Source organism: Homalodisca vitripennis, chromosome 4 (assembly GCF_021130785.1).
Source record: "Homalodisca vitripennis isolate AUS2020 chromosome 4, UT_GWSS_2.1, whole genome shotgun sequence".
In the NCBI taxonomy this organism is placed as follows: domain Eukaryota; kingdom Metazoa; phylum Arthropoda; class Insecta; order Hemiptera; family Cicadellidae; genus Homalodisca; species Homalodisca vitripennis.
In genome coordinates, this window is record NC_060210.1 from 133,723,077 (window position 1) to 133,743,693 (window position 20,617).

At 33.5% G+C, this 20,617-nt stretch overlaps 1 protein-coding gene across 1 annotated transcript in view; it reads left to right on the forward strand.

Moving 5' to 3' along the window:
* The window catches only part of LOC124360196 (voltage-gated potassium channel subunit beta-2), a 143,262-nt gene that overhangs the window by 104,647 nt on the left and 17,998 nt on the right, over positions 1–20,617 (forward strand). The window contains exons 2-5 of the mRNA XM_046813593.1: positions 1,973–2,191; positions 5,704–5,911; positions 7,009–7,136; positions 12,904–13,110. Coding sequence (XP_046669549.1) covers positions 1,973–2,191; positions 5,704–5,911; positions 7,009–7,136; positions 12,904–13,110 — 762 coding nt within the window. The remainder of the gene's footprint in view (positions 1–1,972; positions 2,192–5,703; positions 5,912–7,008; positions 7,137–12,903; positions 13,111–20,617) is intronic.

The following is a 20,617-nucleotide window of genomic DNA, read 5'->3' on the forward strand; positions in this document are numbered from 1 at the left end:
TCACAGAGTCGGCATTTTCCGGGAGGATCCGCTCTGTAAAATGTGTGACGGATAGGAGGAAAATGAACATCTGCTCTTTGATTGTCCTGCAATATCAAGGGAGAGCTATGCCAGCTGTAGTCTGGCCAAGGATGGCGAATTTCGCCCAGGAGGACCTGATCGGTTGTTTTCGGCGGTTTGTATATGGGATCGGACAGGAATCGTAGACTGGGTGGTTAGGTAAAATGTCCTTGAGGCTTAAGTGCATAGCAATAGGCTGACCATTAGAGGAAGAAATGAGATTCCTACCCACACCAACTAACTATCGATTGATCCATTATCCTAATATCTCGACATTTTCTGTTATTGATTTGTCAATCCTGGACATCCATTGGTGTATTGTACAGATGTAAGTGACACGTCGGTCTTCTTGTATGCAGTCTAGGTTCAACTGCTGGACATAAAGCAGCCAGAAGTTGAACCCTCATGGGGTAACCTCTTAAGTTAAATATTGTGTAATAATTTCAAAATAAATTTACATTACAGTGAATATTGATGGAGTTGTGCGTGTATGTCATTCTTTTCAATGGTCGTATTTACCAATTAATCACTCTTATGGCATTATTTTGTCTTTACGACCAATTGAAATGAAATAACTCTAAACGATTACTGGTCATTTTATGGGTTAGATTTATTTGACAGTTCCACACTCATTAAAGATAGTTTAAGCTCATAAGTTTCCAAGACAGGAGAGGAAACTAATAAAGCGTACTATAACAATCTAACAACTGTGAGATGAAATATTAATGAAGCTTCAATATTGCCTATTCCGAAGTGATAGCCCTAAAATGAAAACTTTATAACTGAACATCAGTTCGAAACGGCGCTATTTTACTTTACACGATGAGAAGCTTTTTATGGTGCTGTATAAAAGCAGTAAAGCTACTTCGGGGACTTCTGCTTTCAAACTACTTCTTGTCAACCCACCAAAAAAATAAATGTTATCTTTCTAGTGTACCGAAAGGACGAAACACATGGGGTTCGATACCGCTAAGGTCAAAGTAATGAATACTCGATTTGAAAAGTTTACTTATATGTTTAATTATGGCTAATAAACATAAAAGCACCACTTCTAGATGTTAAAAATAAAATAATGTATTGCCACTTTACTGCCAAATAGAGTGATCATGAACTAAATGTCATGGGGGTGGGCCTAATGGTTCCAATGTTCTATGGGGATTTTTTTACGAACTTAAGAACTATTTAAAACTTTAAAATTGACTTCCCTTCACGTTGATGTCGACTCACAAGCGCGGGCGTCAGCATCTTGGCTGGACATTGCAGCTGTACTCGGAAAAAAGTGAAGATTAGTAGATTATAACTCTAAAAGCACTCGAAGTTGTAACCAGATACTCAGTTGAGCTCGCGGATTAGGCTCGCGAGATGTTTCTCGGCAGCAAGATGGTTAGCTACCAAGTTCACGAGAGAAAAAGTTATTACGCGTGCCAATTAGGTTATTAATCCGCCAAGAATTTAGTTCCAAGGACATCGTATGCAGCTTCCAGTAACGAGTAACAGGGTTGCGAAAATATGCATTATATAAAATACAACTAAATAACGGAACACTAGCACAAAATAATTTTCCTTGATTACAATAATAACTATTGACCATTTGTAAATTCGAATGTGAGACAAATACACTTCACTATAAATGTGCTTTTGTTTTTCCAGTTGTCGAGCTCCGATTGCCAATTTGGACTGTATGAAGGAATTCCAAAGCACGAATGAACAACTGTGTATGCAGCTCCAACAACCGTGCTCCAAGGAAAAACTGTTGCTTAAATGTGTTTTTGTGTTTCCAGTTGTCGAGCTCCGATTGCCAATTTGGACTGTATGGAGGAATTCCAAAGCACGAATGAACAACTGTGTATGCAGCTCCAACAACCGTGCTCCAAGGAACAATTGTTGCTTAAATGTGTTTTTGTGTTTCCAGTTGTCGAGCTCCAATTGCCAGTTTGGGACTGTATGGAGGAATTCCAAAGCACGAATGAACAACTGTGTATGCAGCTCCAACAACCGTGCTCCAAGGAACAACTGTTGCTGCAAAACATCAACACGCCGTCCGTGACGAGGCAGTCGTCTACCGTCACACCGGGGTTGCGGTACCGGAACATCGGCAAGAGTGGGCTGCGAGTCTCCAACGTCGGCTTGGGTCAGTTAAATAATTTATACTAGCTCAAACTTTAGAAAAAAACAATCTGACTACAATACTTTTCAAAATATTATTCAATTAAAACTTGTATTCAAATTTTCTATTTGTGTTATTATAAAATAAAAACTCTTAATTGTCCAATCATTTCAATTTTTTCAAAGATGCCATCGTCAGGTGTGAATCAACAATTTTTGAAATAGTATAATTTAGGTCAAAATTAATTTAGTTATATTTTAAAGGAAGGGTGACTTAAGAATCGGTATGTTTTCATGTTTTATAAGCGTCGAGTTCTTCTTGTTTTTATTTGTTTTAATAATGCGAAGTTTTTACAGGTGTGATTTGTTTCTAATGCATGTTTGGCAATAGCTGATTTTTTAGTTTGTCCGAATTTATAATATCTTTCATGTTCTTTAAATCTTTTAATGGTTTTTTTTTTTTTTGTCTGGCCAATGTAAATCTTATCATAATCTTCAAAGTTACTTTCATAAGTTCTACTTTTATTTTCATCTAAATTTCATCTTTTGGATTTAAAATTAGATTATTTATCTTATTCGTTGTGTAAAACTTTATGTTCATGACAACGTTTTGTTTCTAAATGCTTTTTTTGATTTCTTTATAAATTGGACCATAACTCATTCACTGCCAGTTTCGTTTTTACTTTTTTTTAAGTCTTTTAATTCTCCTTTCGTTGTTTTAATAAACTTTCATTAATTTAGTTAAGTATCCATTGAAAACTGCTATACTTTTTATATTTCTTAGTTCCTTTGTGCACTTATCGTATTGTATTCAAATGATTTTCTAAACTTATGATATTGCCTTAATTTTACTTTACATCCAACCTAAACTGTAAGCCCAGTTTTAATTTCCAACTTTTAAAAATTAGATAAGCTATGTGCTAGCAATGATAAGGAAGTAATTATAAAAGGAAGACTGCTTAAAAAGCTATTTTAAATGTTTGCACATATCACCTAATGTTCGCGCCCCTGTAAAGTCTAATGTTCGGCAAGTAAATCCATTTCCACTTTAAAATTGCTGTGTCTGCATCGGCATCTTCAAGCTGTGTAAAATAACTTAATGTATTTGTTTTAGAATTATTAAACAGTAGTATTGGTAAACTGTATAGAACATTTTAACTCCCCCTATTTTACTAGGGAATATTTTATCATCCTTGTTAATTTGTTACGTTGTGTGTACACCTTACCTTTTTCAAAATTGTAACTTCTTCTTTTTGGACTTTCGTGTCCGAATTTCACAGTAGAGAGGAGAAAAGGATAAATGATCTGATTTCGGGAGTAAACGGAAGTTTAACGAGTTGTAATGTACAAAAAAATATGAGGTAACAGTTTTTTTAAGCTCGAATCATGCAGTTATCATGGTATGAGAATTATCTTTAGTATTTGGTATTAGTTAAATACTGCATTCATCTCTATGATCTGTGCGCAGTTATAATATAATATTTAATTAATATTAGTTACTACATTATATTTCTAAGTAAATAAAAATAAAAACCAAAAGGCAAAAATAATTAGCATCTACGTAGACAGGAATTACGTAAAAATGTTGTAAAATCTAAAATTTAGCATGAATGTAAATTTTACCTCCGCAATGTAATTATTCATCTACATGTCAAGTTGTTTGTATCCTGTCATTTAATGGCCTTCATTAACGCATTAGCGCGATATTGATGCTCAGATAAGCTGATTATTATCACGGTGTTATCAGTGACCAAAGCGATCAGCCTCGGCACGCGAAGGTTATACAGTATTATAACTTAGGTTTAACACCTGATGACACAAATCTCCGGCGTCAACAATCTATCGACTAGTAATTCTGTAGTGACTTGTATTCATTTCCGTTTGTACATCAATATTCTTTGGCAACGTTCAAATATTACGATATTATATCAACAATTCAGTACCGGTGTGTTTATGGAATCAATGCCCCCGGTCAGGTTAGGAACGTTGGTACTGAAAGGTTGTACAGTATTTGTAACCTGACGTGGCGTGAGATAATGTTCTGTTAAATTAGGAAACAATGCTCTACGTCGATCTCATTGATTACCATATTCATATAATGTCAAACATTTTTTAATGAGGAAATAACAATGTAGAGTTGGATCAAGTGTTTCGCCTATGAGGTCACTTAAAAAATCTCATTAGATAACTTTTTCTATAAAAGGTGATTTTCACCCTTCAAAAGGAGTTCATTTAAAAAAGCTATAAATAATTGTCAGTAGTTGAAGTGTAGGTTTAGGAAGACCAGCATAACCTGATAAGCACATCACCATTGAGGGACTTTGTATCCCAAAAGAAAGAAATTCCATTCCCAGTCAATACTATTAGAGAGAGCCAACTAATGGCTCTATTAACAAATGGCAGCCACTTCACCAGACGTGATTGCAATTTAACTTTCCCATCAGCAATTCAGGAACTATTGTTCAATGCAATGATGTTCTCCATCAGTAAGTGATGTTAGTATTATTCTTATCAAATGTCAAGGTAGGTTGTCAAAAGCTGTTTTGCTAGTAGTTGTTGTTTCGTTGAAGTCCTAAGTCCAAAACTCTATTCAAGGAAGAGAATATTATAGAATCTGCCCAACTCTTCAGATAGAATTTGATAGGAACCAATTACAGTACTGTTAACAATATATTTTACTGTACGCGGCGTTTTTAAGAAAAAGTCGATCTCCTTTAAAGCCCTATTCTTCAAGTGCCACTGGCCTGTGGAGGGATCTTATTAAACAGAATAAGGAGAATCAATACAGGGGGGCTAATGGTACTGGATAATTAGTGCTACGGTTACAGACTGGATTTGAATTTGCGTTCTCTAACTCAGATACAAAGTCTGACGCTTTAGACAGTGCGGCCATCGACTCTCTCGATTGTCACCACGACAGGTACAACCCATTCAGAACCCCATTGGAAAGTTATGTTCTCTTAGGACAAGAAGCTTATAAATTGCTCTTAGTCATGTAAGAATCTTTGCGCTGCTTCAGGAGTGACTGGATATTCAGGATGGGTAAGGTTGGGGAGTAGGGGCCGCCTCTTATCGTGATCCATGAGGAAGAATTAGGGCACTACATCTCAAAGTCATGTCCCTCCTGAAGAAGGGAAGGCCAGCTCTGAACCAGCCTCTCCAGTCAAGGGGTGGCATACCCTTGTTGAGGCTAGCAAGAACCTCTGAGGTTAGGGAACAAACCTCGCCAACTCCATCTCCAACAGTAGACTAGACCTATCGAATTGCCCATGAGCCCCAGAATCTCGACATTTGCTGTTAGTGGTGTGCCGCTCCTGGATATCCATAAGGTTTTCTAGATTTAAGTTACACATAGGTTTTTGCTGTGCCCAGGGGTAGGTTCAACTGAAAGGTATAAACCAGCCAGAAGTGATCCCTGCTGGGTTTCCCATTGGAAAGTTTTAATCTAATGCTGACGTAACATTTCCTTGTTACTCGCTATGTATGCAGGTGAACTGTTCTTCGATGATTGCCTAAGCTGTTGTTCTGTGTGTGTAGGAACGTGGGTCACTTTCGGCAACAATGTCAGCGAGGAGCAGGCGGAGGCGGTGGTGCAGGCGGCGTACGAGTCTGGCATCAACGTGTTCGACCTGAGCGAGGCTCACTGCGGCATCCCGGCCGAGCTGGAACTGGGCCACATTCTCCAGAAGAAGGGCTGGAAACGGAGCTCCTACATAGTCACCACCAAAATATACTGGAATTCTAAGTAAGCAACTTGTCAGCTGAGGATTTTGATATTTTGGGTGAATATTGCTTGGTGTATGGAAGTCTATATTTTCGGACTAGTGTTTGCGTGGATGTAGCGCAACAAAAAAGTGAATTTCTTAAATGTTTTATCTCGTACAAAAGAGCTGTGTATGTTATCAAACCAAAAACCTGTTTGATTTACATGTATATTAAATCAGAGACTATCAAAGGATTATAATTTGGTTATTGCTCAATTCTTTCTTTGTTCATGGCTTCCTTTACATGGAACTCCTTTATTGCAATATTACATATTTCAAGTTAGGAACAGATGGCTATTTAGATGAAAATCTGGTTTCCAAAATAGGTTCAAGGGCTGTTGCACTAACTGAGATACAATGTTAAACTAAATATGTGGTTCTTGTTGACTCCAGAGAGTTTAATAAATAAATAATGTCAATAATTATTACATTGCATTCCTTACATAATTATTACAGAAACTATCAAGACAAATTCTAAAATTCTAAATTACGTTATAAGTAAATTTAGTGCACACATTTTATTTCTGATTTTCAGAAATAAAGTACATAATTTAACAAACCAAATAATTATGAATCAACTTCTATTATATTAATGAATTGTAATTATATCTCAATCTATTATTTACCTATTAAAGCCTAAAGTTTAATATTGATATCAGAAAATTAACTTAATAATATAAACATGCTATACGAATGTTTTTAAATAATAGATAGCTTTGATTTTTTTACAGTTGGTGTTTTAATTTTTGTTTTTGATATCTACACAAGTTGCAATGCTTGGTGATTATTATATTTTTCAAAATTATACAAATTGCAAGAAAGATAAAGTTTGTTTACAAGTATTGCATTTTGTGAAGGTATTGTTAAATATTTGTTACGTGGCTGTTTTTAAATTAAAGGCAAATATTTTATTCTGAAATAATACAGAAAAGAGTTTTCAAAAAAGAAACGACTGGTTTGTACGAGCTACAATGACTGTCCCTAATACATGAAGCAAGTACTTTGAAATAGACATTTCTAGCTGTAGTGCATGAACAATTATCCCTACTTTGCTCTAGGTCTCTGTCTATGTTCTTAGATCTGAGGAGAGAGGCTTATCGAGAAAGCATATCATCGAGTCGGTGAGAGCGTCTCTAGCCAGACTACAGCTGAGCTACATTGATGTGGTCATAGTTCACAGAGCAGACCCAATGTGCCCGACTGAAGGTCAGTTTCTTACATCAACAAGTGCCCAATTTAAATATTAGTCTTATGAGTAACACTCAGACAGACTTGATTTGATTTTTGAGGAGTAAAGCTAGAGCTACCGGCCACACATCTTAGGCTCCGTTTTCTATATGGTTCTAATGTTATAACTGTTTGATAAATTATATACAAATCCATAAATATTTCATTTCAGAAACTTAGATTTAAGCGCCTCAGTGCTAATGTGTCATTTGTTATTATCTGCTACAGCTATTTATATTCAGTATAGACTTTCCCATAAGAAACTACAAGTTTAGAAGGAGTATTATAAACCATATTTATTAAGAGATAATCGTTTTTATCAAGTCATTAGCACAGAGACACTATCTAAATCTAAATCCCCATATTAAAGCCGTTTCAGGTACACAGCCGGCATTGTACTAAAACATGACCTCTGATTACAATTAACTGTCTCAAGAAAGGTGGGTGGAGGTAATTCAGTGAGGGAAGGCAGCACATAATGCACAGAAGTTTAAAATTTCTAAGTTTGCAATATTTCTATTGATTATTCAGCCTAATGATGACTGTCAAGTTTTACTATGTTATTCCTCATTCTGGGAAGCTGATCTAAATGATGGATGGATAAAAGCAAGTTCTGTTTCAACTATAGGACCCCATAAACCCTAAATCGATGGACCCAAATTATGGAGACCATAAGCACTTTTCTAATGATTTACCTTAGCCAGTAGGCGATGATTAGGCAGTGTTTTCCAACTCATTAACACTAATTTAACCAGATTTCCAACTACATAGTAGAACAAGCTATGTATGTAGTGGAACAAGCAAAAATTACTGCTTGGACATACAAGTTGTGGGATGCTCCAATAAAGCAAAATTACATTTTTCTATCCACAAATATTAAATTACTGTATACTAATTGTAAATACAAATAACCTACATTAATATCTTACATCTGGAAACCAAGAACGAAGCAGGAAAGAATTTTGGGGAGGGGGTCCAGACAACTGATATTCCGTAGTGGATATAGAGTAAGGCCCCATTTTGTTCCTTAAAAAGTTCTTGATCCATTTCTTTGTTGAGAACTAACTTTCAGCAGTAGATGTCAGTAATACTGAATTATTTAAATAATAGAATCAGAATCAGAATCATTTTTATTGCCATTTTTCTTTACAGAATTGACAAAGTCAGTCATAAAAAACAATACATATTACAATAATGTACAGTTAAAAACACAAAAACAACACAGTAAAATATACTGGCCTACAAAAGTATGGACATTTCATATGATGGGATAAAACGCTAAGCATTAATAGCTACCTCTGAATTCAGAAACTCGTTTACAGAGTAGAAGGCCTGAGTGATGAGCCATTTGGAAATTTTTGATTTAAAAGTTTTTGTAAATCTAACACCCTCAACATTTCGGGAAGCTTGTTAAAGAGCTTGATTTGCAAATATTTATGACTCTTGCTGTATTTGGTTAATCTCATTGTAGGCAAAACTAAGTCATTAGCATGTCGTGTGTGATAATTATGTATATTGTTAAAACTTGTAAAATCTTCTACGTTTTTCTTCGTACATGAATTAAATTTTGAAAAATAAAAATGCATGGAAGAGTCATTATATTATTGTTAATAAAATATGATTTACAGCTATCCCTATAACCTAGACAAAACATAATTCTTATAGCTCTTTTCTGCCACAGGAAAACTCTTTCTGCACCTACACTATTACCCCATAAATGTTAGCATACAACAAATGGAGAATGAAAAAAAACTAAAAGTAAGCAATTTTAAGTAACTTATTACTAACACAGCTTTTTAGTTTACGTAGTAAAAAACAAACTCTTGACAACTTTGAAATTACATTATTTGTATGCTCATGCCAGATAAGCTTAGAATCTAAAGTTATCCCTAAGAGCTTCACCGGTTTCAATATAGAGTCTTGCATTTCAATACTTCTTAGAGAGAATAGTATGTTTTCAGTTTTATTATCATTCATTTTTTAAGAGATTAGACTCAAACCACATAGAAGCTGTATTGATTACTCTATTAGTGTTACTAAGAACATCATGTACACAGTTGCCCTTTACTATTATAGATGTATCATCCGCGTACAATACGGTATTACAGTTCAAATTGATTGGTAAGTCATTGACATACAAATAAATAAGAGGGGGCCAAGGACAGAGCCCTGAGGGACCCAGCAAGGACTTCTTTTTACAGACGAATCTTGACCACCAACACTGACCATATGTAGTCTACCACACAAATAAGTTCTGAAGAACTGTAAGGTATCATTACATTATTCCATAATACTGCAATTTATTTAATAAAATATCATGAGAGATACTGTCGAAAGCCTTGCTGAGGTCCAACAGGGTCAATCCCAAGTACTCATGATCCTCAAAACTTGTCAATATCTGAGACACAACATTGTCTAATGCCTTAACTGTTGAGTAGCCCGGCCTAAACCCAAATTGGCTATTTGAATAAGATTTGATTTACATCTAGGAAATCCATGAGCTGATTTTTAACACAAGTCTCTAATATTTTAGAAAAAACCGAAACAATCGTTATTGTTCTATAATTATCTACACAGGATCTATCGCCCTTTTTAAACAAGGGGATACTTTTTGAAAGTTTTAAACAATTTGGAAAAACGTGAGGAAGACAAACTAAGATTAATTACATAAGTCAAGGGCTTGATTATAAGAGGAGCAATGAATTTCACTATTTTATTGGATAAGCCATATATATCCTCACACTTAGATGGCTTTAAAGATTTAACTATGGCACATATTTGTTTCTCGTCTATTTCTTTAAAAATAAAACTGAACTGTGAACTTTTAGCATTAGCAAGGTAAACACTGTGTCTTAAAAACTATATTATTGTTGGTCTGATACTTACTAAGTATTTCCTTACCAATATTAATGTAGTTGGTCGTTTTAAATTTATCTGGAGCTATCTGTGGCAGATTATCATCAGTACTAAAATGTTTTCCTGCTTCCAATTTTTATTAACCTTCCAGGCAGCTAAGCACTTATTATTGGCTTCATTGATAAATGTATCATTACACCTTATTTTGGCTTCTTTAATTCTTTCTCTGTACATTTTCTTTTGCAAGTTATAGCAGTTCCTTAAAGCTACATTGTCCCTATAAGCTGGTATTTTCAACATATCCCCCAAGGTATTAACAATATTTCTCATGTTATGGAGAGACTCATCAAACCATTTGGAGTTACCAGTTTTATTTTTATTTTGTAAATTAACAGACTTTTGAATCATTGGACAAAAGTAATTGTATAAACACATAAGATTATTTATAAAGTATTCAAAAGCAGCATTAGTGTCTGTAATTTCAAAACAGACTATACCAATCAAACTGAGATAATTGTTCAGCAAATGAGTTTACATTATTTTCCTTTACTCTTCGAAAGGAGATCTGTTTCACCATAGGGGTTACAGATGGGACACAGAAATTAAACAGAATCATCTCATGGTCCGAAATCTGGTAATTCCACAGACAGCACCTAAAACAGTTTTTATCTAGATTTGTTAACAATATTATCAATAATATTATTATACCTAGTTGGAGTGTCATTGACATGATATAAATTAAAAGATTTAAGTAAGTTAATGAGCAATAACTGTATTAACATCATTAACTTTTGAAAAATCTAATTAAAATCTGCTCCCAGAACAATCTTACTCTTGGGTTTCCTATTACAAATAAAATGTAGTAAATATTCAAGATAAGTAAAAAATATGTTACTATTACTATCTGGTGTTCTATACAAGGAGATAAATATTACATTAAAAGTATTTACATATTTACAAGCAGCTTCCAGAAGTCTGGGGCAGGTTAGATGTGAGACGTCAATTATTTCAAATTTAATATAATCTTTAATTAAAATAGAGGCCCCTCCATAGGGCTCGCTTCTACAATACGCTGAAGCTAATTGGAAACCACTGGGCACATATAACTTTACTTCATCCTCAAGGAGCCAATGTTCATTAATTAGAACAACATCACAAGTGGCTTCATCCAAGACCACTGCTAATTTCGTTTACTTTATTTCTTATGGATTGAACATTAAGATGTAGCACATTCACCCACATATCCTTACCAGACCTCTGGAAACCAAGATCTAAATCACCTCTACAAAATTTAACACTATTTGAATAGAGGCTCGTCTCTTTGGTGGTGCAGCCAGATCTGATAGTGGACAGTTTTCCAAAGAGGCTCAGCTCTTCCATTACCCCATCTATGAGAAGCTCAGAAGTCGAAGTGAAGGTATTATCATTTAGTAATACTAATGATATACTAAAAAAGTAATTTAAAAAACTGAAAATTTGAGGGGTTCTGGACCCCTTGGACTCCCTCACTGGCTACATCCTTAAATGAAACATACTTAAAACATTACATTGTATCAAAATGTATATCAGGTGATGGTGAAATTATGCTAATAGCTTAGGCCTACATAGATGCAGTGTGTCAGAAGAACAAAACTAAGGGAGAATGTTGGAAAGATTAGTACTGGTAATCAAAATTATCTACCTAACTTGCTTCGATTGTGATATGATAAGCCGAGAGAATCCAGTCCACCGTAGTCCTACTCTAAGCTATAATTTCTTACTGCTCTAACATTGTGGTGTTACCGCATTTGCATTGGGATTTGCTTTCTGCTACAGTTGACATATTAATTTTCTTGATTTAATTTGAGACATGTAGTGTATTATGAGCTTTATTGGTGATAGCACATTTTGGTATTAGAAATCTAATACATTTTTAATAGATTCAGTGGTTAGAGCCGGTGGCTGTATGACTCTTAAGATGTTTAACAAGTGCATCTGAGATATCGCAGGTTCAAATGCTGACTGTAACCATAGCACTTTTTATCTCTAACATTCACCTTGTACTGTGTTGAATCTCCTCATTCTGTTTCACAAGATTCTCACACAGGCCAGTGGCCCATAAGCACAGGCAGAATAAGGCTTAAAAGGGGATCAACCTCTTCTTAAAAAAATTACAGTACATTATTTTCTCCACAATAATACTCGTATAACTTTTTGTGGAATATTGCTAAGTTGAGCTGAATTAATTTTGTTTTGTAATTCTCTAGCATAAAATATTCTGAAATCCATCATTAGGATAACTTTTTAGATTTAAAAACATCATGTTAAATCTTTGGACATATTCCAAACAAAGGTCTATGGATCCAACTTGCCCTTGCCTATTAAAGTTTTATTATTTTATATTTTACTCACAACTTATGACTATGACTGATATATAAATACAGAGTAAATAGTTCTAATCTTTCACAATCTTTTTCAAAAAATTTAGTTTTGTCCATTTCCTAAATATTTCATCAAATTAAAAGTTGAAACATGATTTAGAAAACTATATTATATTTACACAATAAATTCGGACATTAAATAGCAAGAATTTTAAATTCCTGTTATCTTTGGATCATAGCAAAGAAACTGATTCAAATACTAATGATTTTTTATGAGTTCCAGTTTAACAGATTGGACCAAGTTTGAATCAAAATTGATTCTGGCTCTGTCGATTCTTCTAGTGGGAAAACAGTATTGCTGTACATAATCATAATGATTGGTGCAATGGCAGGGTCAAGTTGGCTATCTCCCTTTTATACTGTAATAATAACTTAAGCAACTGGACTAGCCAAATTAATTGGCAAGAACATTTCCAAACAGTTAAAGGTGTTATCTCAAAATGTTGCTCACTGTACTGTAATGTTTACAGAGGTGGTGAGGGCCATGCACCATGTGATCGGGCAGGGCTGGGTCATGTACTGGGGCACAGCCAAGTGGACGCCAGTGGAAGTGATGGAGGCCTACACCAACTGCCGGCAGTTCAACTGTATCACCCCCATCATCGAGCAGACAGAGTATCACATGTTCTGTCGCGAGAAGACAGAGCTCTACATGCCTGAGTTGTACAATAAAATCGGTATGTAAACATCAACAACAGAATCACCAATAAGTTACACTTCAAGAGAGATTTCAAGTGGAATGCATTACTATTAATCACAAACAAACATGGCTGACTAACTACAGTCTTATTGAAGTAACCTCAGGAAAATCATGTTTTAGGTGGTGATAAACCAATAATTATTACTTACCTTGCACACAACATCTACCTGGAGCAATCTTAAGTACACTCACTAATAAAAATCCATCAATACAACAATATTTTAAATGTAAACTTTAAAGAACAATATCCACAAATGAACAGCTGACCTACTTCATGATGGCAGCAACATTTACAAAAGTTACTTCAACTACTAAGCTTTGACTTATTTTACTTCCAAAGAGTTTTCATATTACATCATTCTATAAACATAAAAACTGGTAAAACATTTCAACTGTCAAGCAGAAGCTCTTAGGTAAAGGTCAAGCATATGATGTTACACCTTCTAAACACACAGTACATCCAACACATTTTCCATTATCACAGCTAGCAGCCATACAGAACGATACAGCCATACCATTAGTGTGTCAGACAGAGAGGATCATTAACCACCACCTGCTGACACTGCACCAGCTGTACTGCTAGCAGTATACTTGCTTATAGTGTACTACATATTGACATGGCTATTGATTACCTTAAATAAATGATATGATGATTTACTGTTTGGCTTACATAAAATTCTAATTTTTACATTTGTTGTGTAGTCTCATTACTATACCGCCCTTTTCTTGTTTCACCTCCTCTTGGTAAATACTCTTAAGTAACTACTTATCAGATTGGTGACATAGTTTTTGCAAACATTAAGGGCTTTATCACGTCTGCTAAAATGCTAAAAAACACAACTCATAATACATAAAAAAAAAAAAAATAGCAGTCGTGGGACTACCGATAGAAGTGAAAACGGAACTATTAAGTTGAGAGTAATTAAAACTAAATGCAAAAATTATATGAAATTTTTTATGTTTTATTTATTAGTTACATATGATGGGTTAAACAAATCATGAACAAAATATAAATACAAAGTGGTTGAAAAAAAATTATATCAAATTTTTTATGTTTTATTTATTAGTTACATATGATGGGTTAAACAAATCATGAACAAAATATAAATACAAAGTGGTTGAAAAAATAATTAATATACAATTATCTTAATTATACATAGTATTTATATTTACACGAATTTCAATGAATTCAAGTTTGAACATTATTTTCATTATTTACATCATTGTCATCATTAATTTCGACAATACTTAGATTATCTGTTCGTTCAATCATTTCATTGTATTCTAAAAAAGATACAATAGGTTTATGGTAACTGAAATAAGACATAAAAATGTTTGATTGAAATTTATCTAAATATCGTATAAAAACAGCATCGATAGTCGTTTTATACTTTGTTGTACTGACTTTTCGATCATTAGACATAGTCACACCTAATGTTTCATTCAAAAATTCAATTAATGATAAATTTTTGTCATCTGCGAAGTTAATATTAAAGTCTCCGCTTAATATCAATGTTTAAAAATATATTCGTTGTTTTCATTATTAATTTATCTGTATCAAAATATTAATATGTTTCATACTCACTTTTATACTGAAGTCAATGAATTTAAATTCAATAAATAAACAGTAATCCTTCAATTAAATAATTACAATAATAGTCAAATTAAAAATTCACTTAAATAAACAAAATCCAGTACACACAAGTTGAACTTCCCACGTGGTCAATTTAACTTTACTTATGTATTCAACACTCTAATACTTAATGTACAACGCGTCACATTTACAATTACAGATGTACTGCTACTATAACGTATTGTTGACGTGACTCACAAAATTATACTTATCCAAAAAGCGTCCAACGCGCACATAATACAGTCAGAAATAGTCGATGTATTAGTGTATACGTTTACACAGGCTACTGCGCGTGCGCTAGTCTGGCTCTCCATAGCTATAGATATACTATTATCATTAGCATATTACATTGCGTAGATTTAGTATTAGGCGTTTAATATATCATAAATAGCACAAAGTGACTAAAATAGAATAAACAAATTTTCCAAAGATTATTAACGTTTCCATGGAAACCACTTTAGCATGTCGGTGACGCGAACCGAGGATTTTACCCTCTACCAAAACGCTCAACGCGCCTAAAGAAGTTTTCACTTCAAAAAAACTAGGTACAACCTTTTTTTAAGAGGGCAAAACTGCAATAGTAAAAAAAATGGAAATATTTTAGTCTACCAAGTAAACAACCACCTTTATGCCAACCCATTAGTATAAAAACTTTAAGAATAAACATTTTTATATTGTTCTGAAAGAGGCCAAAATAGCTTTTAATTCTAAAGAAGATCATTTAAATAATGAACTAGAAGAAGTTGATGCAGTCACAAGCACTAATCAATATTCTGTCTCTCTTGCTGCTTTTGAAGATATAATAAAAAACTCAAACAGTGAAGACCAAGATTTGGAGACCTCACTCATTTTAGCCTCAAAGGTAGGAAATGTACTGTTCAATGAAAGTAATAAGCTCAGGCTCAATCTTCAAAATCAAATCTCTAAACATTCAAAATTGGGCCAAAAAATCCTGGAAATAAAAAGTTATAATCAGATAACTTATCAAGAACAAATTGACAAGCTTGAAAACAAAAATCAAGCTCTTTTAGGAACATTGCTCTGGTAACAGCACTTAAAGAGCCAGCTTCAAATGGAGAGGCGACTCAGGGGCCAGCTTTGTACAACTTTTGAATACCTTGACAAATAAAAAAGTAAAGCATAAAGAAATACAAAGAAAAACATTAAAGGAACCGCAAAAACTTAAATTACAAAATTGGGAACCATTAGTTTTACTAAATAATCTAATAAATCTACAGAAAACGCTGAAACACAAACAAGTAACACAAAGCTGGCTACTCTGAGGAACACTCACTCACTTGTTGATAATGAACAATTAAAAATCAAGCTTGGCTAATTGGAAAACTCACTTATCTCATTTCATGAAATTCAACAGCAACAAAACGCTTTTGAGAATGGTGTTCCCAAGATTGACCCAAACATCATCTTAACTTGTGGAACCAGTCAAACCAGAAGAAAAAACGAAGTACCATCCTCAGACTATCATTGGAACGGCATATAAAAACGATTAAAGTCCTGGATCCAGTCAAAAACTGAAGAAAAAAACTGTCAAACAAGTAACTGCCAATTCAGACTTACCCTCTTCTGGCAGAGAAACAGTTAGCTACCCACCAGAGAACCGTTTTTAGACTAACTTTGGAGAAGCAGGCAGCAAAATATCTGACCATCCTGCATCAGAATGTCTGTATAATACAATTGACCTTATGAATCACCTTTTAGAAATAATTGACCCCCATTTATTAATTTTAACACAACACAGAAGACTGAAGGATGACACACTCCAATAATGGTTACATACTATTATTACATTTTAATCATAAAGAAAATAGAAAAGGAGGTTTAGAAATTTTCTGTAAAGAATCTCTGACATCAAATTTAGAACATCTCCCACTACAGAGGTTAGTCAAGAGCTGTTATGAGGTTATCTTGGTTAAAATTAAAACCAAACTACACACAGTATAATATGTCTTAGGAACCTATAGACCACATGGTAATGCAGAGGAGTCTTCTTAGGATGTCTCGCAACCTCTTTAAGATGCCCCAACCTGTAGCAGTTCCATTATTCTTGAGTGATACAAACTTAAATTGTCTAGAGCATATCCAAGGCCAAACTTGAAAAGATGTTGTTAGCCAGAGTCACACTTCCTCCTACAAGAAGTTACTCCAATGAGATTGATATCTTCAATTGGTTTTATATGTGAAAATATTGAGAAATGCAAAGCGATGGTTCAGGTGTGCAAGTATCTTGAATCACTCTGCTCAACTGTGTAGCCTCCAGTGTTTGCAAATAGAATCATCTCTATCTTATGTAATGAAGATGCACTTTATAGAACAAAATTAAAAGAATTCAAATCCAAATTTGTTCAGGAAGTGTGACTGGAACTGTATAATACTACAAACACATCTGATGCTTACAAGTATTTTAGTAATACAATAAGTATGATCATTGCACATGTCTGTCCATGAATAAAAACTGAACTTAAAGGCAAAAAAATTAATAGGATATCTCATACTAAAAGAGAAAAATTAAAGGAAGGGTTTTGAGGGTAGAACCAAAATCTAATTCAATAATCTCAAAAACCATAAGCAAGAAGGGCCCTAAAGATCTGCTTGGTCCAATGGGTTATGTTATCAGTGACCTCCAATTAATGGCTAAGTTCTTCGATTTGGTGTTCATAAAATTAGCTGACAATGCTCTTGCTGCAAATCCCAAACCAAACAATTTTGTTTTAAGGCCCTGTGACAGTCAATAATGTAAAGAGAGTGATCTCCTCTTTAAAAAATAAAACTTAAGCAGGATTAATAACGTATCATCTAAGTTCATTAAAATATGATGTAAGGAACTTACCTGCAGTATGGCACTGTATTCAGGGAAGCCTTCATACATCGGAGCTTTTTAATGCCGTGTATGTCATTAAATCTCAGAACAGTTCTGCAGATGTGATGGTGGATGCATTATTATTTTATACAATTGATGAATTGTTAAATTGGAAGTATCAATGAAACCTTGACACTCATTTTACCTAAATTATATCACTGTTTTGATGAAATTATTATTATTACAATTGAGAATTATTGTCAAGGAATGTACAAAAAGTTATTTGTCTATTGTCTGTTGTTTATGTATTGTCATAGTCTCACTCACTACACAAAAAATGGATCACCTCATTTCATCACTCATTTCTCTGGATCCCAGTAGTTATGTTACTGTATGCATAAATCTACTTTATAAACACAACACATTGTTGGTGAAGGTGGTGTGATCAGTTTTAGATCGATTTCATTTACAAAATCAGTCTATTACAATTGTTGTTATGAAAGCATTTAAGGAACATCTTCACTTCAACAAATATAATCCCTTAAGCCCAAACAATCATCATTCCAAAGTTTCTACATTGTATATAAACAATTCAAAAAACAGTACAAAAAATATTACATAAAAAATTAACAAAATATACATTTATTTATTTATTATTTTATTTGCAATAATTACTTATTTATATTTAGTTATTTATTAATATACTCGTGTTTTGTTTTGTTTTTAAATTTTAAACTATAAACAATACAGGTGGATAATCCTCACTTTTAATACTTATTAACCACAGAATATGACTTGCTAGAATTTGAAATTGTAGTAGTGTATGTGACTACTGTTGAACTGTTTGATGAAGGTATGTGAGTAGATAATAATATGGGGTTCCTGGCGCACTTTCGGAGCCGACCGAAAAGCAATGTAAAATACTGTTCAATGTACCATAAAGGAAGCTGAGAAATAACACAGCAAATCTCAATGAAAAATTAACCGAATCTACAGTCGTTCGTCTCCAAAAGCGATCGTGTACATTACTATCTACTCTGTGGAATGAAAAATTAACCAAATCTACAGCTGTTTGCTTCTACTTTCTTAAGCTGTGCTTTGTAAAATGTTGTCAAATCTGCTACGAATAAAGGAAAAATCTTCAATGACAGTCGAGGTGTGCTACTACAGACCGACCATCACGATAATCGCTTCGCCTGCATCATATCCGTAGTGATATCACGCCGTGAGAGGCGCAATCGTTGGTTTACAAGCACCATTTTAGTTAAATAAATTTTTCTATCTAAATGGAGCGCGAAAAAATATCATGTCCGTTCTGCAAAAAAGAAATTTTAAGAAAAAACTATGATCGCCATTATAATTCTAAAAGTCACGAAAAAAACAAGCAAATTTACGATAATGAACTAAATTATTTAAGACAATGGGCTAGAGAAAATAAAATTGCCGATCACGAAAAACATGTTTAATATTGAGAAATTACGTGAATTAAAGAGAAATTTCAAAGTTGAAAAGAAAAATCTCGACCTATTTAATGATGAAAAACTTCATTCAATAGCTGAAAAGTTGGCTATCGGTACTAACGATAAAACCAAGTCTGAAATGATCAAAGAAATTGATAAAACTCTTAAAGTAAAATCCGAAAATATCATTGATGTAGAAGTTTTATCCTCAATACACGGTCTTTTCAAGCAATACATTTTAACAAACTTGAACGACAATTCCATGTCAATTTACAAATATCTTTCAATTATGCGGTCAGAAATTAAAAGTTTAATCGAGAAATTTCAAGAAAATGTTAAAAATATGAAGGGCTATCTCTCTTTGGAATGTGAATACGAACGAACTTTAGTGAATGGTGAACCGCAAACATGTCTAATGTATTTTACTATCAAAGCAGACGAAATCTTTGACGTAAACGACTTTATTACTAAGCAATTTAATAAATTAACACATCGAGAACAAACGAATAATCCAAATAAAGGTTCCGGATGGACATTTAAAAGTTGTAAACAACTAGTTTTGAGCCTTAACAAACACGAAATGATGAATGCAGGATCATACATCGATTTACCAAAGAATATCAAAGATAAAAAAGCTTGTATAAATATAAAAAATAGAGATGATTTTTGCTTTATTTACTCAATAAGATGTGCTATTGAAAAACCAGAAAGAGACTGTGAACGTGTAAAGCAATACGAAAAATTTGTGAATGACGAAATATTTTCAGGTTTTGAGTATCCAATGTCTCTGAAAGATATACAAATATTTGAAAAACGAAGCTACAATTCCAAGTATAAGTATCCAACAATGTCTATCAATGTCTACAGTTTTGATGAAAATATTAACATTGTTCCGTTACAAATTTCTGAAAAATATGACGCTGAAACAAACATTGATTTATTGTATGTTAAACAAGATGATAAATCTCATTATGTTTTGATAACCGATTTAAATAAGCTTGTTTCTTCGCAGTTGTCTAAACATAAAGAAAGAAAATTTTTGTGTAGAAGATGTTTAAGCCATTTTTACAAATCTGGAGATTTAACAGATCACTTAGAAATTTGTAAAAATCATGAAGTTTGTAAGCCAATTATGCCATTTCCAGGTCAAACAACTAAATTTACTAATTATCAAAAGAAATTTAACCATCCGTACGTAATTTATATGGACTTTGAGAGCATATTAGAAAAAATTCCGACATGCAAGAACAATCCACAAAGATCGACTACAACCAAGATTCAGAGGCACATTCCTTATGGTTTTACTCTATATTTAGTGTCGAATGTGACCAATCGCATGTACAAACCGATATGTTATCGTGCCAAAAATGAAGAAGATTTGAAAAACGTCCCAACAAAATTGTTTGAAGAACTCAATAAATTATCGAAATACATAGCGAAAAAATATAATTCTAAGAACATGAAACCTATGAAATTGACAGAAGAAGAAGAAATTTCGTATCAAAATTCAAACGTTTGTCATATCTGTGAATGGTCTGCTTATGATGTTGGGTCAATTCAGTATGGTTTTACT